We start from the raw sequence: 19539 nt of genomic DNA on the forward strand, positions 1-19539 counted from the left end.
TATAGCGAATATTTGAAGAAAAATGCAAAAATGTTGTCTAATTTGATGAAAACTATAAACCACGATATAAGACATTAAACGATAAGTTGGTAGAGTCAGTGAACTGAAGGCTTTAGTAATGGAGGTGGGCTGTCGGAATAAAAGCACTAGAGAGAGTCAGAAAGACAGGGTGGTACCAGGTACATCAAGTAGGATGCTTGAAACTGAGATTATGGAAGGATGGAATTTAGCAAAAATCTATCATTTCTATTGTCTTTGTTTAATCATTTCACTGCAAGATTTTCTACTATTTTTTTCACTGCAAATATATGGCATTTCACTAATTGGGGATCATAAAGGCCAACAAATTTTGTACGTGTGTTATTTGTTGTATAAAACACTTCTTTTGATTTTCCTTACATTTCCATTAACACGAATGGTTTGAATATCTGACATCTGTAAATACATTTTAGTTCAGCATTTGTATCTTCTATTATTTAGCTTCACAATAATCTTCAGTGTAGATGCGTAAACCACTGCATTGCTGTGATTATTTTACTTTATAATATCTGACTGCTAATTATGTGTTAGGTGCTGTACTGTTCCAAATAGTTTACAAGTATGAATTAATCTTTATAACTATCCTATGTGTTCAGTGATATTATTCCTTTATTATTATTATTTTTGAGACAGGATTTTGCTCTGTTGCCTAGGCTAGAGTGCAGTGGCATAATCACAGCTCACTGCATGTTCAAACTCTTGGCCTCAAATGATCAAGTAGCCCTCCTGCCTCAGCTTCCCAAACTGCTGGGATTACAGGCATGATCACTGTGCCTGGCCTATTCACATTTTATGCACACTGTGCAACCTGAGATTAAGTTAGATTATTTGTCTAAAATTACAGGCAAAATAAGTGGCAAGACAGGAAATCAAATCCAAGAAATTTAGCTCGATTAAAGCCACATTCTTAATTAACTATTCTCTGGTCCTTTCCTGGATAAGGAATGAATGGGCTTCTAATCCATGGGCCAGATCCAGTCCTTGGCTTAATTTCGTCAGGCTTATAGAGTAAACTGCAAAGACCTATGATTATAAAATTTAGTGACAATTATCTAGAAACCATATGGTGGAAACATCACTACATAAGATACATTTCTTTCCAAACATGGTGTAGGAGGAGGAGGAGGACACTGTTTTCCAAGAAGCTAAATATCTCTTTCCACTGAAATAAAAAATTTCATACCACATTCCCTTTAAACTTTTCAGTTCCTTTTATAAAGGAAAAAAATTTCAAACAAATTCTAGCAATACTTGTATTTTTTGAAACCCAAACAATTTTAAGGAAAAAGCAAAAATAATAAAACTGATAAAAGAGTTTATTTTGGGGAGCTTGTCATTTATTACATTTATTCATTGAACAAACATCTGAGACTCTACTGTGCACCAGCGCACATAAATGAAAAGTCCTCAAGCAACTCGCATTCTAGTATAGTGTTCCTTTAACTGTAGTACACGGACTCCCGAAGGGTCCCAGTACATATTCTTTGTTTTTTTCTTTTTTCAAACACTAAGTTGAACCAGACACCCAAGATATATTCTTAAGACTCAATCTGTAAAAAGAATTTTAAAATTTTGTTTTTGCTTTTAAAAATCTAATAAAATATTAATACAAGTAGAAATCTGAACTTGTTCATATGACCTTAAAACCAAGCACTAACCATAAACGGAAAAAAATTTATAAACTGCACTATATTAAAAATAACTTTAGCCATTAAAAGACACCATTAAAGGAGTGAAAAGGCAGCCCACAGAGTGGAGGAGATATTGCCTTTTTTTTTTTTTCTTTAATACAGAGTTTTGTTCGTTGCCCAGGCTGGAGTGCAATGGCAAGATCTTGGCTCACCACAACCTCTGCCTCCCTGGTTCAATGATTCTCATTCTCCTGCCTCAGCTTCCTAAGTAGCTGGGATTACAGGCATGCGTCGCCATGCCTGGCTAATTTTGTATTTTTAGTAGAGGTGGGGTTTCACCATGTTGGTTAGGCTGGTCTTGAACTCCTGACCTCAGGTGATCCACCTGCCTTGGCCTCTCAAAGTGCTAGGATTACAGGCGTGAGCCACCACACCAGGCTAGGAAAGGATATTTCTAATATGTATATCCAAAAAAGGCTCTCATCCAGAATATGTAAAGAACCAAAAAATCCATAAGAAAAGCAAAACAACTCAATTTTATAATTGACTTTTTTTTTAGAGATGGGGTCTTGCTGTCACCTAGGCTGGAGTGCAGTGGCACCATCATTGCTCACTGTAGTCTTGAACCACTGGCTCAGAGAAAGTTAGAAAATTTGTATCTCAAAAGCACAGAACTAAGGCTTCAGGCCTAAATACTGTACCATCATTTGCCCAAACCAAGGAGGGAGGGTGGATTACAGAAAAATAACTTAATTTTTAAAAATGTGTTTGGATCCTGTGTTAACTGGCTTAGAAAAAAAAAAAGTGTTTGGGGTGGGGGTAGGTGTTATCAGCCAGAAATATAAGATGTCATATAGATCTTTCTAGAACATATTATTGCTTACAAAAATGCACATCCCCCATTGAAATTTAAGAGTGCATTTTCAAGCAATTGGTGCATCTGTAACAATCCCACTTTACCAGGTTATGAGTAAAAGAGCAGATATATAATGGTGTAGAAATATAATATTTGGTATCATGTTAAAAATTAAGAATGTTTAAACACAAGAATGTAAACAAAAATAGAAAAATCCACTGGCTTGCAAAATGATTCAAATGGAATCATTTTTAAATAATTCACTTACTCTACAACAAAATAATACAAATGTTGACCTATTGGTTTGCCCTGAAAACACCCAGAAATCCCTACATAACTCATGGGACAAAAACATACCACATCAAATCATAGAAGCAATATTATGGCAATATTTTAATGATGTCAAATGTTTAAAAGAAAACATTTAGGCTGGGCGCGGTGGCTCAAGCCTGTAATCCCAGCACTTTGGGAGGCTGAGACTGGCGGATCACGAGGTCAGGAGATGGAGACAATCCTGGCTAACACGGTGAAACCCCGTCTCTACTAAAAAATACAAAAAACTAGCCAGGCAAGGTGGCGGGCGCCTGTGGTCCCAGCTACTCGGGAGGCTGAGGCAGAAGAATGGCGTGAACCCGGGAGGCGGAGCTTGCAGTGAGCTGAGATCCGGCCACTGCACTCCAGCCTGGGCGACAGAGCAAGACTCTGTCTCAAAAAAAAAAAAAAAGAAAACGTCTAAAAGAAAACAGAGGGGGCTCATGCATATAATCTCAGCATTTTGGGAGACCAAGGTGGGAGGATCACTTGAGGCCAGGATTTCAAGACCAGCCTGGGCATCATAGCAAGACCCCATCTCTAAGAATGGATGGGTGAATGGATGGATGGATGGATGGATAGACAGACAGCAGACAGATGGATAGACAGACAGACAGACAGACAGATATAGGTAGAGAGAGAGAGAGCGCGATAGATAGATAGAAGGATGGAAGGGCATGGTGGGGCGCACCCGCAGTCATAGCTACTCCAGAGGCTGAGGCGTGACAACTGCTTGAGCCCAGGAGTTGGAGGCTGCAGTGAGCTATGATCATGCCACTGCATTTCAGACTGAGGAACAAAAGTGAGACCCTATCTCTGAAAAATAAATAAATAACTGGGTGGCGTGGCTCATGCCTGTAATCCCATTACTGTGGGTGGTCAAGGTGGGAGAATCACTTGAGTCCAGGAGTTTGAAACCAGCCTGGGCAACATAACGAGAACCCATCTCTACAAAAATAACATAATGTAACATAACATAACATAACATAACATAACATAACATAGTAACATAAAATAAAATATTAGCTGGGTCTAGTGGCGGACTACTACTCCAGAGGCTGAGGCAAGAGCACTGCTTAAGTTCGGGAATTCAACGCTGCAGTGAGCTATGATCATGCCACTGCACTCCAGCCTGAGTGACAGAGTAAGAAAAATAAAATTTAAAATAAAAATAAAATTTAAAAACAAAACAAGGAAACAAAGAATTTGTTATTATTGCTGTATATCTTGCGACATCTTGCTTATGACAAAGGTTTAAGAAAAGCTAAAGTGAAAACACAAGCTGAAGGAAAAGCAAGAAATAATGGCATCCATAGAATTAATGGCATTTTTAAAATCACCTTACTTTTACATGCCCATAACATTTTGAACACCACACAACCACAGTTTAGTTGTTTTAAGATTTGTGAAGTTCCTACCACACTGATTGTGGATTACAGCCATGCGTCACTTAATGACGTTCTGAGAAATGCATCATTAAGCAATTTCATCGTTGTGTGAAAATAACAGCATGTACTTACACAAATCTAATGATAGAGCCTACTACACACTTAAGCTATATGGTATAGTCTATTATCCTAGGCTACCAACCCATACAGCATGTAACTGTACTGAAGCTGGAGGCAATTAGAACAAAATGGTAAGTATTTGTGTATCTAAACATAGAAAAGGTACAGCAAAAATACAGTATGAAAAATAAAAAGTGGTACACCTAAATCGGGCACTCACCATGAATGGAGCCTGCAGGACTGGAAGATGCTCTAGGTGAGTCAGTGAGTGAGTGGTGAGTGCATGTGAAGGCCTAGGACATTACCATATATTACTGTACACTTCATAAACAATTAGGCTATGCTAAATTATACAAAAATATTTTTCTTCAATAATAAATTAATTTAAGCTTATTGTAACTTTTTAACTTTAAAAAACCTTTCCTCTTTTTGGAAAACTTTTTGACTTTTTTGTAAGTAACACTTATCTTGAAACACAAACACATGGCCAGGCACCGTGGCTCACGCCTCTAATTCTAGCCCTTTGGGAGGCTGAGGTGCAAGGATCACTAGAGCTCAGGAGTTTGAGACCAGCCTGGGCAACATGGTGAGACCCTGTCTCTATTTTAAGAAAAAAAAAACAAAAACAATCACAAACACATTATACAGCTGCACAAACATATTTACTTTCTTTATACCCTTATTCTATAAACTTTTCTATTAAAAAAAGGCTTTTTAAACTTTTTCATTAAAAACTAAGACAGACACACACACTAGCCTAGGACTCCACAGCGTCAGGATCATCACTACCACTGTCTTCAACCTTCACATCTTGTCCCACTAGAAAGTCTTCAGGAACACTATCCTGAATGGCGCTGTCATCTATGATAACAAAGCCTTCTTCTGGAATGCCTCCTAAATGACCTGACTGAGGCTATTTTACAGTTACCTTTTAAATTTATTAGAGGGTACACACTCTGAAAAAACAGTAACAAGTACATAACCGAAAATGTACTGCTACAGTTTGGATGTTTGCCCACCAAGCCTTATGTTGAAATTTGATCCCCAATATTGTAAGCGGGCCTAATGAAAAGTGTTGGGTCATGGTGGTGGATCCCTCATGAACAGATTAATGCCAGTGGGGGTGGGGGCAGGGTGGTGAGCAGTGAGTGAGTTCTCACTCTGCTAGCTCCCTGAGAGCTGGTTATTAAAAAGAGTCTGGTACCTCTCCCCGCTCTCCTGCTTCCTTTCTTGCCATGTGATCTCTACACACACAGGATCCCCTTCACCTTCTGCCATGAGTAGAAGCAGGCTGAGGACCTCACCAGCCTACAGAACTGTGGGCCAAATAAATCTTTTCTTTATAAATTACCCAGTCTCAATGGACTAAGATATACATAAACCAGTAACACAGTCATTTGTTATTATTAGGAGAACAATAATTTTATTATCCTATTATCTAAAGATTATGTACTATATACAATTATATGTGCTAGACTTTTATAAGAGTGGCAGCACAATAGGTTCAAGTACATCAGCATCGCCACAGACACAAGTGATATGTTACTGCGCTACTACATTATAAGGGCTACAATAAAGATTGCCAGACAATAGGAAGTTTTTAGCTCCCCCTCCTATAATCCTATAAGACCACCATTATGTATGTGATTTGTTGTTGACCAAAACATCAATATGCAGTAAATGACTGTATATCCAATTAATAGCACTCTAATAACTTTACCAAAGGAAGCCAGTTGGCATGTTTTAGATAATTCATGTAAATTATGAGGTTAGTCATTTGAATGTGTGGGTTCCCTTACTGTTTATGAAGCCACTATTGCTCCCAGTTATGTGATTTTAAACCCTCATTTGCCAATCCCCACTATCCAAAAGAATCAAACTACTGTACAGTTGTCCCTTGGTATATGTGGGGAAATGATTCTAGGACCCACCTCACCACACCCCACCCCTCGGGACACCAAAACCCATAGATGTTCAAGTCCCTGATATAAAATGTCACAGCATTTGCTTATTACCCATGCACATCCTCCCATATACTTTATATCATCTCTAAATTACTTATAATACCTACTATAGTGTAAATGCTATGAAAATAGCTGCTATACTGTATTGTTTAGGGAATTATAAGAAAAAAGATCTGTACATATTCAATACAGATGCAATTTTTTTTCTGAGGTTTTTTTTTAGATTACTGTTATTTATAGATACAGAAACTGAGGCATAGAGATGTTAAGTAACTTGCCCAATATCACACAGCTAGCAAATGGCAGAACCTGGAGACCAACCTAAGCAGTGTGGCTCCAGAGGCTGAGCTCATAACCACTGTTATATTGCAAGTACACTACTTGCATCTATTAGGGATTCATAAAACCTTTCTTATATCAACAAAAGTGAGGTAGCTTAATAAAAATAAATGTGTGCAGGTGCCATACTAAGTGCATATATGTGATATTTCTCGTTTGCTTTTTTTTTTTTTTTTTGAGATATAGTCTCACTCTGTCACCCAGGCTGGAGTGCAATGGAGTGATCTCGGCTCACTGCAACCTCTGCCTCCTGGGTTCACATGATTCTCCTGCCTCAGCCTCCCGAGTAGCTGCGACTACAGGCATGTGCCATCACGCTCAGCTAATTTTTGTGTTTTTTTAATAGAGATGGGGTTTCACCATGTTGGCCAGGCTGTTCTTGAACTCCTGACCTCAGGTGATCTGCCTGCCTCAGCCTCCCAAAGTGCTGAGATTATAGGCATGAGCCACTGCGCCTGGCCTTTTCTGAGTATCTTTAATCTTTGGTTGGTTGAATCCATAGACATGGAACTCATGAATACTGAGGGCTGATTATATATATTTGAATACCAGTAATTCTCACTACGTTCTAGCCACAGCAACTTTTTTTTTTTTTTTTTTTTTTTTTTTGAGGCGGAGTCTCGCTCTGTCCTCCAGGCTGAAGGGCAGTGATGCAATCTCGGCTCACTGCAAGCTCCGCCTCCCGGGTTCACGCCATTCTCCTGCCTCAGCCTCCGAGTAGCTGGGACTACAGGCGCCCGCCACCGTGCCCCGCTAATTTTTTGTATTTTTAGTAGAGACGGGGTTTCACCATGGTCTCGATCTCCTGACCTCATGATCCACCTGCCTCGGCCTCCCAAAGTGCTGGGATTACAGGCGTGAGCCACCGCGACCGGCCCGCAGCAACCTTTTAAAGGTGTTCCTCAAACAGGCCAAGCTCATCACTGCACCTTAAGACCTTTGCCTTAGAATGTAGATCATTCAGGTCTCAGCTCCAATGTCACCTCAGAGAGGCCTCCCAAACCAACCTAAGAAAAATGCCCTTCCTCCATTCCTCTCTGCACAACCAGAGACAAAGTCTTCAGATGGTAGAAGAGACACTCTGATTGGCTATGCGACTGTAATTTTAATTTGGAATAACCAGACTTTTAAGAAGAGCCCAGGAAAGCTATGGGATTTGGCTGAAATGTCAACATGTGGCAGAGATAGAACATTCAACAAAAAACAGTCAAACGCAGTTTTTTGGGGAAAATTATTTTCTGTTGTAAATAAGTGAGTAAAATAGTGGTTCCACCTTCCGAACACTCTTTTTTTTTTTTTTTTGAGACAGTGTCTCACTCTGTCGCCCAGGCTAGAGTGCAGTAGCATGAACATTGCTTACTGCAGCCTTGATCTTCTGTGCTCAAGCAATCCTCCTCCTCAGCCTCCCATGTAGCTGAGACTATAGGCGTGTACCAACATGCCTGGATAATTCTTAAATATTTTGTAGAGACGAGTTCTTACTGTGTTGCCCAGACTGGTCTTGAACTCCTGGGCTCATGCGATCTTCCCACCTGGGCTCCTCAAAATGCTGGAATTACAGGCGTGAGCCTCCGCATCTGGCCTTGAACATCTTATCATGTTGTTCTCGCTACTACCCTAATTACCAGCAAAAACCATGCAAGTGTATTCTTTATGTCTTTAGTGTCAGTATTCATCCATCAGGATATAAGCTCCAAAGTCTAAGAACTTTGTCATATTCACTGACAGTTTTTTTTTTTTTTTTTTTTTTTTTTGGAGACAGGGTCTTGCTTTGTCGCCCAGTCTGGAGTGCAGTGGTGCAATCTCAATTCACTGCAGCCTCCATCTCCTGGGCTCAAGCAAGTCTCCCAACTCAGCCTCCTGAGTAGCTAAAACTACAACTGTACACCACCACCCCCAGGTATTTTTTTATTTTTTTGTAGAGACGAGTTTCACCATGTTGTTCCAAAGTGCTTGGATTACAGGTGTGAGCCACTGTGCCCAGCCTAACTGACATTTAAAATGGTATCCAGTACACCATAAATGCTCAGATTTTTATGGAATGAACAAACTCCAGTTACACAGATCAATTACCTTTGATACTATTTGTATGTACTCCATGGATATGACCAACTTTTTTTTTAATTTTTATTTTTGTAGAGATGGTAGGTCTTGCTATGCTGCCCAGTCTAGTCTCCAACTCCTGGCCTCAAGTGATCCTCCTGCCTCAGCTTCCCAAAGTGTTGGGCGTGAGCCACTGCATCCAGCCTCTGACCAAAGTTTTAACCTGAGCTGTATCCTGCTTTGTTTTTTTTTGTTGTTGTTGTTTGTTTTTTGTACAAATGGGGTTGCCCAGGCTGGTATCAAACTCCTGGCCTCAAGGAATATTCTCACCTTGGCCTCCCAAATCACTGGGATTACAGGCGTGAGTTACTGCACCCAGCCCTGCTTTCTTTACAGAGCATATCAGGCCTCTATTTCCTCCACCTACTAACCAAGGCAGGAGGCAAATGGCTTTTAATGACACCTGGGTTCACCAGGACACTAGGCAAAATATTTATTAAGAGAAACCTCAGGTAGGCATGGTAGCTCATGACTGTAATCCCAGCACTTTGAGAGGACGGGATAGATTGCTTGAGCCCAGGAAATCCAGATCTGGGCAACATGGCAAAACCCTGTCTCTAAAAAATTTTTTGAATGAGCTGGGCATGATGGTGTTGCACCTGTGGGAGGATGAGGTGGGAGGAACACCTGAGCCTGAGGAGGTCAAGGCTGCAGGGAGCTGATTGCACCACTGTACTCCAGACTGGGGGACAGAGTCAGACCCTGTCTCAACAGAAAAGGAAAAGAAAAAGAAAAAGAAAAGAGAAAAGGAAAGAAAAACCTCTCTGGCTGACTGGCTCTTTTGCTCGTACCTGTAATCCCAGCACTTTGGGAGGCCTACACAGGAAGATCCCTGGAGCTCAGGAGTAGAGACCAGTCTGGGCAATATGTTGAGATCCCATCCCCATAAAAATTTAGCCAGGCCTAGTGTGGTATATGCCTGTAGTTTCAGCCACTCAGGAGGCTGAAGTGGGAGAATCGCTTGAGCCTGTGAGATGAAGACTGAAGCGAGCCATGATCATGTCACTGCACTCCAGCTTGTGTGAGAATTAAACCTCCTCTCAAAACAAACAAAAACAAAAACAAAACCTCTCTTTTTACTAGAAAGATGCCTAGTATCCTCTTTCTACCTTCCAGCAGTCTAATATTCCCCTCCTCTAATCCACTGAAAAATGACTTATCAAAATTTATCCTGAGCTGCCACTTCCTTTTAGAAGTTTTATTTAACATACATCACCTCCAGATTATGGTAATTGTTCAATCATTTATTTTCATAGAACATGAAAGATTCTACCATTTACATGTATCATAAACTTTTACAGTTACTGATTAGTCCATTATTCCCTGTCCCATTCCTTCCCATGACCAACAGAGACACCGCTGAAATTCGTTTTCTCCCTAGGCTGTGTCAAATGCAACCACCTCTCTAGAACAGTACACTGAAGTTGGGGAAGGCCGCTCTAAGGTTCATGTCCCTCTTAGATGTGCCTTTCAAGAGGGCAATTTCTATCAACCCAATGAAAAATTGACAAGTTCTTAATGAGGTTCTCATTTGTACTTAACTAGACATATTAAAAAGAATTCTCTCGTTATGTATCTTAACCACATTCACCAACAATATTCAAATCTTTGTATCACATCCATATTCCCTGCCAAGCATATCCTGACTCTGTGCTTTCACACTGGCTGTTCCCTCTAGAAGGAACAGCCTTCTAAATATGTACATGACTTGCTCCCTTGCTTCATTCTGGTCTTACCTCAAATACCATCTCCTCAGAGGCATTCCCTCACTATCTTATCAAAAATAAGCCAGGTGCGGTGGCTCACGCCTATAATCCCAGCACTTTGGGAGGCTGAGGCAGGCAGATCACTTAAGGTCAGGTGTTCGAAACTAGCCTGGCCAATATGGTGAAACCCCGTCTCTACTAAAACTGCAAAAATTAGCCGAGCTTGGTGGTGGGCACCTGTAATCACAGCTACTTGGGAGGCTGAGACAGGAAAATTGCCTGAACCCAGTAGGTGGAGGTTGCAGTGAGCGAAGATCATGCCATTGCACTCCAGCCTGGGCAAGAGAGCAAGACCCTGTCTCAAAATAAATGAATAAATAAATAAAATAATAATAATAATCATAGTACTGAGCTGGTTGTTTTTCTTTACCCTGGTTGTTTTTCTTCATAGTACCTATCACAACTTGAGCTACAGTATGTATTTAACTGTTTATGTTTATTGTCTTTCTTCCCAACAAAAATGTAAATTACACAAGGGCAGGAGCTGTCTGCCTAGTTCATCATTATCTAGTTAGAATTAGGAAATATTAAATTCTTGTTCAATGAATAAATTTATTTCCCATAGACTTAATTATTCCTGTTATGGTTATGGTTTCAATGAACAAGATGTCACTGGCACAAATGCCCCTCATCTATGGCCATCTCACAAGCAGAGAATAAATATACAGAAAATAGAAGCAATAACTTTTATGTGTAAAAGCCAAAAATAGATTGACGGCTTGAGAGTACCTCTGCTCACATATTTTTCATATTTTCCTCAGTAACTATAGAACTTTATTTCAAACCCCCTTGCCTAGCACTGAAGGCCCTTTGTAATCTGACCCGACTTCCCTTTTACTCCTATCCCTCTTGTTGTTTCCCTGTATTCTGGGTTTCTACGCTGCAACAATCCCAAGGAACACTATCCATACAGAATATCTAACACAGCATGCAGTCCTCCTTACACTGCAGCCAAACTGATCTAGCCTAGATTCCTACCAAATTTTCTCCTAATTACCACCTACAAGAGGTTTACCCATTATTCAAAATCCAGCTACAACACTTTCTCCATAAAATTTTCACTGGTCATCCCAAGAGAAATTATTTCCTCAATCTGTGAGGGAGCATAGAGCAACTGGTAACACATCTGAAACCTTTGCCTTACAGTAAATCATTAGTAACTTTTAATCTCCTTTAGTATATGGCAAATTCCCAAAGAGCATGGACATTGTTCTATATATCTTTGCATTCTCCATGGTGCCTTGCACACGGGTGTCAATAAAGTTATTTTAATAATGAATAAATTCTACAGGCACTTTTTATTGTTGTTGTTTTATAGAAACAGGGTCTTGCTATATTGCCTAGGTTGGCCTCAAGTAATCCTCTCGCCTCATCCTCCCAAGGTGCTGGGATTACAGGCATAAGCCACCACGCCCGGCCTCTATACACACTCTGAATCACTGCTTTACATTTCCATTTTCTTTCCTCTTAAAGGATAAACAAAATTTCCACTCAGAGAGGAGAAGTAGTATGAATCATATTTCAGTTTAATGTTTGATTTATCTTGTGGTTCAGTTATACACTAGTGCCTTCTTGTGACTCCATCTCAGTAGATCCAATTAGAAGGAGACAGAGTGAGAGTTAAGAGTTAGTTATTAGGCAGAAAATGACCTCTGGCATGCTAGTTAGCTAACAAGTAACCAGCCAGGTAGGGATGTGTGCACACACATGTATGAGAGAGAGAGACAAGAGACAAAGAGAGAGGATGCTAGTTGTTATCAGGAGAAGACCCAGCTGGAAAGATCTCAAATAATTTAAATCATCAAAGGTATCTGAACAGGAAAGTGATATGGTGAGAACCGCATTTTGATCTAGAGCTCAGATCAGAGCTAAGAGATAAAAATAGTGAAATCATGGGAGTTAAGACTGTCCCAGAAAAAAACATACAAAGATAGAAAAGGGCTGAAGATAAAATCCTAGGATATAATTCTATTGGGGGCAGGGGAGGGAAGTCAGTGAAAAAACAAAGGTGATTTGAGAGACAGCAGACCAAGAAGGGAATGTCATAAAAACCAAAAGAGAAGCAGAGGAAAAGAGCAATAATGCCAGAAAAGAGGATAAATATTATCAGAGAAGAATCTCATTTGATAATCAGGAGGTTGCTAATGCTTTTACGACTGACAGGTTCTATACAACTGGGTAGGAGAGAAGAGTGAGCCATACTACAGTAAGTTAAAGGGCTAAGAATTATAAAGGCAGCAAATGGGGGCTGCTTTTCCAAGAATTGTGACAGTGAGAAATGGACAAATGTTTTAGGCAGAGGCAGAGTACAAGTTTATATGATGAGGAGGCAGAGTGCAGGGGCTCATGCCTGTAATCCCAATACTTTGGGTGGCCGAGGCAGGTGGATCACTTGAGGTCAGGAGTTTGAGACCACCCTGGCCAACATGGTAAAATCACGTCTCTACTAAAAATACAAAAATTAGCTGGGTGTGCTGCTGTGTGCCTGTAATTCCAGCTACTCAGGAGGCTGAGGCAGGAGAATTGTTAGAACCTGGGAGGCGGAGGTTGCAGGGAGTGGAGATCCCACCACTGTACTCCAGGCTGGGCAACAAGAGTGAAACTCTGTCTCTAAAAAAAAAAAGTTTATATGAGGCGACACATGAACTTTCTTATAGGCATAGGAGTGAGAAAAACGGGAAACTGGAAAAAAATAAAAAGAGGGGACATACCACCAAGTCCTGGGGGGAAGACGGGGACTGAACAAGAACAAGCAGAAGGAGACAATTTAGGAGGTAGCATGGAACAGAGGAGAATATGGGAGAAACAAGAAAAATGTGTGGTATCAACCAAGGAAGTTAAGGGCACTTAAAATAGCTGGGTAAAGTAACGTGCTAAGAATTAAGAGGAAAGCCGGGTGCAGTGGCTCACGCCTGTAATCCCAACACTTTGGGAGGTCGAGGCGGGCGGATCATGAGGTCAGGAGATCGAGACCATCCTGGCTAACACGGTGAAACCCCGTCTCTACTAAAAATACAAAAATTAGTCAGGCGTGGTGGCGGGTGCCTGTAGTTTCAGCTACTCGGGAGGCTGAGGCAGGAGAATGGCATGAACCCGGGAGGCTGCAGTGAGCCGAGACAGTGCCACTACACTCTAGCCTGGGCGACAAAGCAAGACTCTGTCTCAAAAAAAAAAAGGGGGGGAGGGGTGGTGAGGCTCAGCAAAAAAAGGTTTAAACAGTTGCTGTTTGGAGTACAACAATGAACTGGAAATGAAAAAAATGAGCACTAAGGGCCAAGATGGTAATTGCAAAAGAAAAGGAACAATCACAATTACATGTTCAAAGTAATCTGAAACAGAAGATAAAATTATAGTATCAGATCCCTACGAACGTTCGACAGACACACTTTCTAAGGAAAAACAACAAAGATAAAGTAGTTACATGGAAAGGTTTTCAGAGATATAAACCCCTAAGCAGTTGATAACTGTATATGTCAAAATGTGCTACACAAATCTTTACATAGCTGAAAGACTTCTAAGATCCAGCAATAGTCCGCTTGCTTTAAACAGACAATAAAATTATTAGAGTCAAATTCCAATATTAAAAAAGAAAAGCAGCCGGACATGGTAGCTCACGCAAATAATCCCAGCACTTTGGAAGATAGAGGTGGGTGGATCATGAGATCAAGAGATGCAGACCATCCTGGCCAACATGGTGAAACCGTCTCTACTAAAAATACAAAAATTAGCTGGACGTGGTGGCAGGCGCCTGTAGTCCCAGCTACTCGGGAGGCTGAGGCAGGAGAATCACTTGAACCCGGGAGGTGGAGGTTGCAGTGAACCAAGATCGCGCCACTGAACTCCAGCCTGGCAACAGAGCAAGACTCCATCTTAAAAAAAAAAAAAAATTAAAAAGAAAGAAAAGCCGGTGATTTTTATGACATTGGCTTCTAATTTCTAAGTTACACATCAAGAAAGTTTTGAGTTATGTGTGATGGCTCAAGCCTGTAATCCCAGCACTTTGGGAAGCCAAGGCTGGCAGATGGCTTGAGCCCAGGAGTTCAAGACCAGCCTGGACAACACGGGGAAACCTCGTTTCCATAAAAAATTAGCCAGGCATGCTGGTACACACTAGGACATGCTGGTCCCAGCTAGGAGGCTGAGGTGGGAGAATCACCTGAGCCCGGGAAGTTGAGGCTGCAGTGAACCGTCATTGTGCCATTGCACTCCAGCCTTGGCATCGGAGTAAGACCCTGCCCCCTGTCTCCAAGAAAAAAAAAAAAGGAAGTTTTGAATCTTTCAAAACATATTAGCTATCCCTTTGCACTCTGTGTCCTCCACAAATTCAATAAACTTAACTTTATTCAGCTTACTGATAAAGTAAGTAAGGACATATGCTTTCAGCACAACACTAAAGGCCTCCTTCAAGGACTGATTTATTATCCTTCATGACCTGAATTACACCTTCAGGTATAGTTGTTTGACTGATAATGAATCAAATTCTAATAGTAGTCTCATCAAGCCCACACTTCTCCATTTTGACCATGGGACCTAATTTTGTCAAAAATGCTCTGGTGAAATCTAACTGTACAATGTCAAAGGCATTTTCCTAATGAACCAAGTTATTAATCCCATCAAAAATGGGTATGAGGCTAATTTAGCCACTCTCCAGCCAGTTCTGTCTCTATTCAAGGTAGCACCAGCCTTGAATTTAAATAATCCTACAAATTATGTTACAGAACTACCCTGCAGAGGTCTCACTACATTTCTCCCAAAGACAAACTTCAGTCTTCCCACTTGATGATTAGTTACTTTTTAATGTACAAATAGTCATCCATCCTCATCCTCGGTCTCACTTTCCAGTTTCAGTGACACGTGGTAAACCACGATCTGAAAATATTAGACAAAAAAAATTCCAGAAAGAAACAACAGGTTTTAAATTGCACATTCTGAGCACTGTGTTGAAATCTCCCACAGTCTGGCTCCATCCAGTATATCCATGTTGTATACCTTACTCTCCCATTAGTCACTTAGTAGCCCTCTTGGTAATCAGATCAGAAAAAACAGTATATATAGGATTTGGTACTGTCCACAGTTTCAAGCATCCACACGGGTCTTGGAATATATTCCCTGGGGGTAAGTGGGGGATGGTGGGTAGGGGGTGGCAGGGGCTACTATGTAAGGCAATCCCTCATCACCTCCCAATGAGGATAGAAAAAGATTTTCTAGCCCACTTGAATACATAAACTTTTGGATATATATAGATAAAAGAATCAAATGTTCATTTATAATGTCTATTACTTTATACATCTTTAAAATCATCTACTATATAAAATAATATTCATTTAGAAATTCAGCATTTTCCCTTAATAAACATTTCATAAGACAATGTTATTGAATTTTTCCCAATGTATCATTGGCATCTGTCTTCATGTTCACCAGAGTGAGTCACTTACTAGTTTTTTTTTTCCCCCTTTATTTGTAAATGTTCAAGTTAAAACACTTTTTAAATTCTTGTGAGCTTTTAAACCTAAACCCTAAGTACCCGTTTTCCGTATATTCAGGCAGTTTTTCCATTCACAGGTCTGTGCTGTGGCTGTAGATTCAGAATTTCCACAAGGTAAGTACTTAACTAATCTGAAGCAAAGTCGCCTCCACAGGTAAGTACTTAACTAATATGGACCAAAGTAGCTTCTCCTCCAAACAATCGTTTGTGAGGTTTTGTAAGGAGTAGAGCAGTGACTTACTTTTTTCTGAGAGTTATTTTTGGGGAGAAAAAGACCTTGCTTTATATCCAGGTAATCAACAAGTCAAAATTTTGCAGAATCAGGGACAAAATTACTTCTTAAACGCATTTCAATGAATAGCATAGATACTGTTTATGTCACCATACAGATGCAACAGGAGTCTTCAGAAATTAAACATATTCCTTCCTTTTTTTTTTTTTTTTCCATTCAGTCTCACAGAGCAGTGGCGCGATCATAGTTAACTATAACCTCTAACTCAGAATTATCAATAGCACCTATAATGTAGGAACACTGTGAAGATTAATGTATCTAAAACAATCCTCCCACCTTGGCCTCTCAAAGAGCTGAGATTACAGGAGTGAGTGATCACTGGGCCCAGGCCACAAATTTTCTTTCTGAAGTACAGCATGGGAATTTTGCTATACCATTATAAAAGAGAAAAGCAGAGTGGGATGGGTTACTCAATTCCCCTGAATTAGTTTTCTTAAAGAAAGAGGGAGAGTAGTTCTAGTAATTTATTGTATTATACTAATTAAGTGCCAGGCACGGTTTTAAGCATTATAGATACATTAACTAATTTAATATTCACAACGGTCCTATGATACAGGTGCTACTGATAATGCTGTCCTACTTATAAGGAAACTTGCCCAAAGTGATACGGCTTTTAAGTGGTGGCTATTCAGGGAGTCTAATTCTAGGGCCCCTCTCCCTTTCAAAAGGTGATATATACAGTACTTCCACCTCTTAGTAAAATTTGTTCTTCATTTTATGAGGCAGTCCCATCTGTTAGACAATCAAATATCAGTGGTCTAAAGAAGATATGATGGTTAGGTTCCCGTACATTTTCTTTTGTATTATTTTCTAGTATTCATCCACATTGCGTGAAGGCATGAGAGGTCTGAGGAAGAGGTGGTTCATCCTTTGTATTAGGCTGGTGCAAAAGTAACTGCGGTTTTTGCCATTAATATTATGTTCCCTGAGCTAATCAACACCCCCATTTCTGTCGTACTTTAAGGCAAATGATTAACTACTACAGACACATACACAGAACAGACTAGTTCCAAGTCTTCCTCATTCTTCTGCAAACTTTTTAACTGGTGGAGAATCTGCCCCTGTGGGCCTAGATCTCCCTTGCTATATAAAACTAACTTTAAATATCGTCTTTGACAAGGTAACTTTCCTGCGCCCTAAAACGATGGCATCGCTTCATCAGTTGTCATCTGGTTGTGCCCTGTAACGGGGGTGGGGGTTAGGAAGCAGTTTCCTAAGAAAAAGGAAAAAGATGAACTCAAGAATGGGAGAATTAGGAGGGAAGGTGTAACACGCAGAAAAGGGAGGAAGGGGGGTGGAGTGGGAGGCACTGCTGGTCTGACTTGGAATTTCGTGCAGACAGAACGAGAACAGAAATGGAAGAAGTGGGGGGTCGAGTCACTGAAACCTGTTAGGCAGCATTTTCTTGGCTTTTCCTTTGATGCGTCTTAGACACTGCTTTACAAGAAAGTGAGACCTAACAGTACTAACGGCCCACCTGGTCAGGACACCGCACGACCATTCATCTCCCGCTCCCGGCCAGAGCTGGTCCCTTGAAAGCGCCGCTCCCCGCCAGCGTTCAGTCAGGCTTTTCTCCCAGCGGCCAGTCGGCGGGAGGGACCACCAGAGCCTGTCGACCCCAAGGCCACAGACCCGCGTTCCGGTCCTCGCCGGCTGCCACCGCGGCTTCCCTGCCAGTGGACAACCCCTGAACACTCCCACATTTCGCCGCTGAACCTGAACCATGCCTTTCCCGAAGAGCCGAACCCAGCCGCCACACAGTAAAACCCAAGCTGGAGTGAGGGTCTTACCTTTAACAGATTAGACGTCGCCATGTTCCTTCAACTTGGACTCTCGCGAGAGGACGCGAGAATTCGTGGCGCTCCCGGCCAGGCCTTGACCGGAGGCCGGAGTTCCCACCAGGGCCCAGGGCCCGCCGGCCCGCACCGGGGTGTGGCGGGCGCTGGGGCGGCGTGCCGACAGCGCTGACCTCGTCCCAAGCACCAGGAGCTTCCTCACTCTTGTCCCCTACATGGTCACCAGAGCTTCCCCACGCGAAAGACCTCATGCACGCGCTCAGGAAGACGGGAACGGCGAATGCTGCCGAGAAGGTAACGGGAGCCGACCTCACTTGGAAGAGGAAGCATCGACTCCACGAGCCTCCCCGACTCCTTCGGCTTAGCTTTTGTGGTTGCACCTTCCGCGGCCGCCCGCAACGAATTTAGCTCGGCTTAGGCCCGGCAGCTCAGGTTCCGCGGCCGCGTCACGTGACGCGAGGGCGGGGACGCGCTCGGGAGCGAGCGTGGGAGCCTGGAAGCCTCGGTGGGTCCCAAGGCCGCAACGAGGCCAGGACCGCGCCCTCTGCTGGCGGGACCTGGCGTTTTCCCGCACCCCTCCCCAAATCCCGGACTCGGTGTTAAGGGAGTTGCATTGCCGTGAAGTGCTTAAAACAGCTGTCTTCAATAATTGGTGCGTAGAATGCGCCCAGTAAATATGTGTTGAGTGCACAAGCGTATTGACTGTTAATATTTATATTCAAGAATGCCTGGCACTTAGATAAAATATTGTTCAGCGCTTTGGGAAGCTGAAGGGGGAGGACCACTTGAGGCCAGTTCAAGACCCTCATCTTTACAAAAAAGTTTGGGAAAAAAGAAAAGATTGTTTAGGTAATGAATATTAATCTTCGATTTTCTGAAGGCACAGTATCCTAGAAGATCCTAAACTATAAGCCCCCAGGTTTTACCCCTTCAGACCACAAACCACTGGCCAAGGAGAGAATATAATTTACGTGTAGAACCTACAGGATACCTGGTATTGTATTATGCAAGTTTACAAACAGCCTTCATACGGCCATAATGCGTAGAAATAAGTAAGAGCTCTGGACTAAAAGCAGAGAAGAGGGATGCACCTACTTAAGGAATCCAGTCAAGTAGTTAATACTTGTTTGAGCACTTGTGTATACTAGGCACAGGAAATACAGGATTAAATAAAAGAGAAGACCTCTGCCCTCTTGGAGTTTATGGCCTAATAAAGTAGCCAAATGTTAAGCATGGTCACACAAGTCAAATATCACTTAGTGGGAGCTGTGATAAATACTACGAAGAGGCCGGGCGCAGTGGCTCACGCCTATAATCCCAGCACTTTGGGAGGCCAAGGCAAACTCCTGAACGAGGTCAGGAGTTCGAGACCAGCCTGGCCAGCATGGTGGACCCCTGTCTCTACTAAAAATACAAAAATTAGCTGGGCGTGGTGGCGAGCACCCGTA

General features: G+C 41.8%; 1 protein-coding gene across 1 annotated transcript in view; it reads right to left on the reverse strand.

Annotated features, from left to right (window-relative positions):
* Window positions 1-18833, reverse strand: part of CUL5 (cullin 5) — a 105211-nt gene extending 86378 nt beyond the window's left edge. Inside the window, 2 exon segments of the mRNA XM_003910647.5 lie at window positions 18086-18112; window positions 18115-18833. Of these exon segments, the coding sequence (XP_003910696.3) occupies window positions 18086-18112; window positions 18115-18342 (255 nt within the window). The 5' untranslated portion in view covers window positions 18343-18833.
* Between the last annotated feature and the right edge of the window lie 706 nt (window positions 18834-19539).

Source organism: Papio anubis, chromosome 12, assembly GCF_008728515.1.
Source record: "Papio anubis isolate 15944 chromosome 12, Panubis1.0, whole genome shotgun sequence".
Lineage (NCBI taxonomy): Eukaryota > Metazoa > Chordata > Mammalia > Primates > Cercopithecidae > Papio > Papio anubis.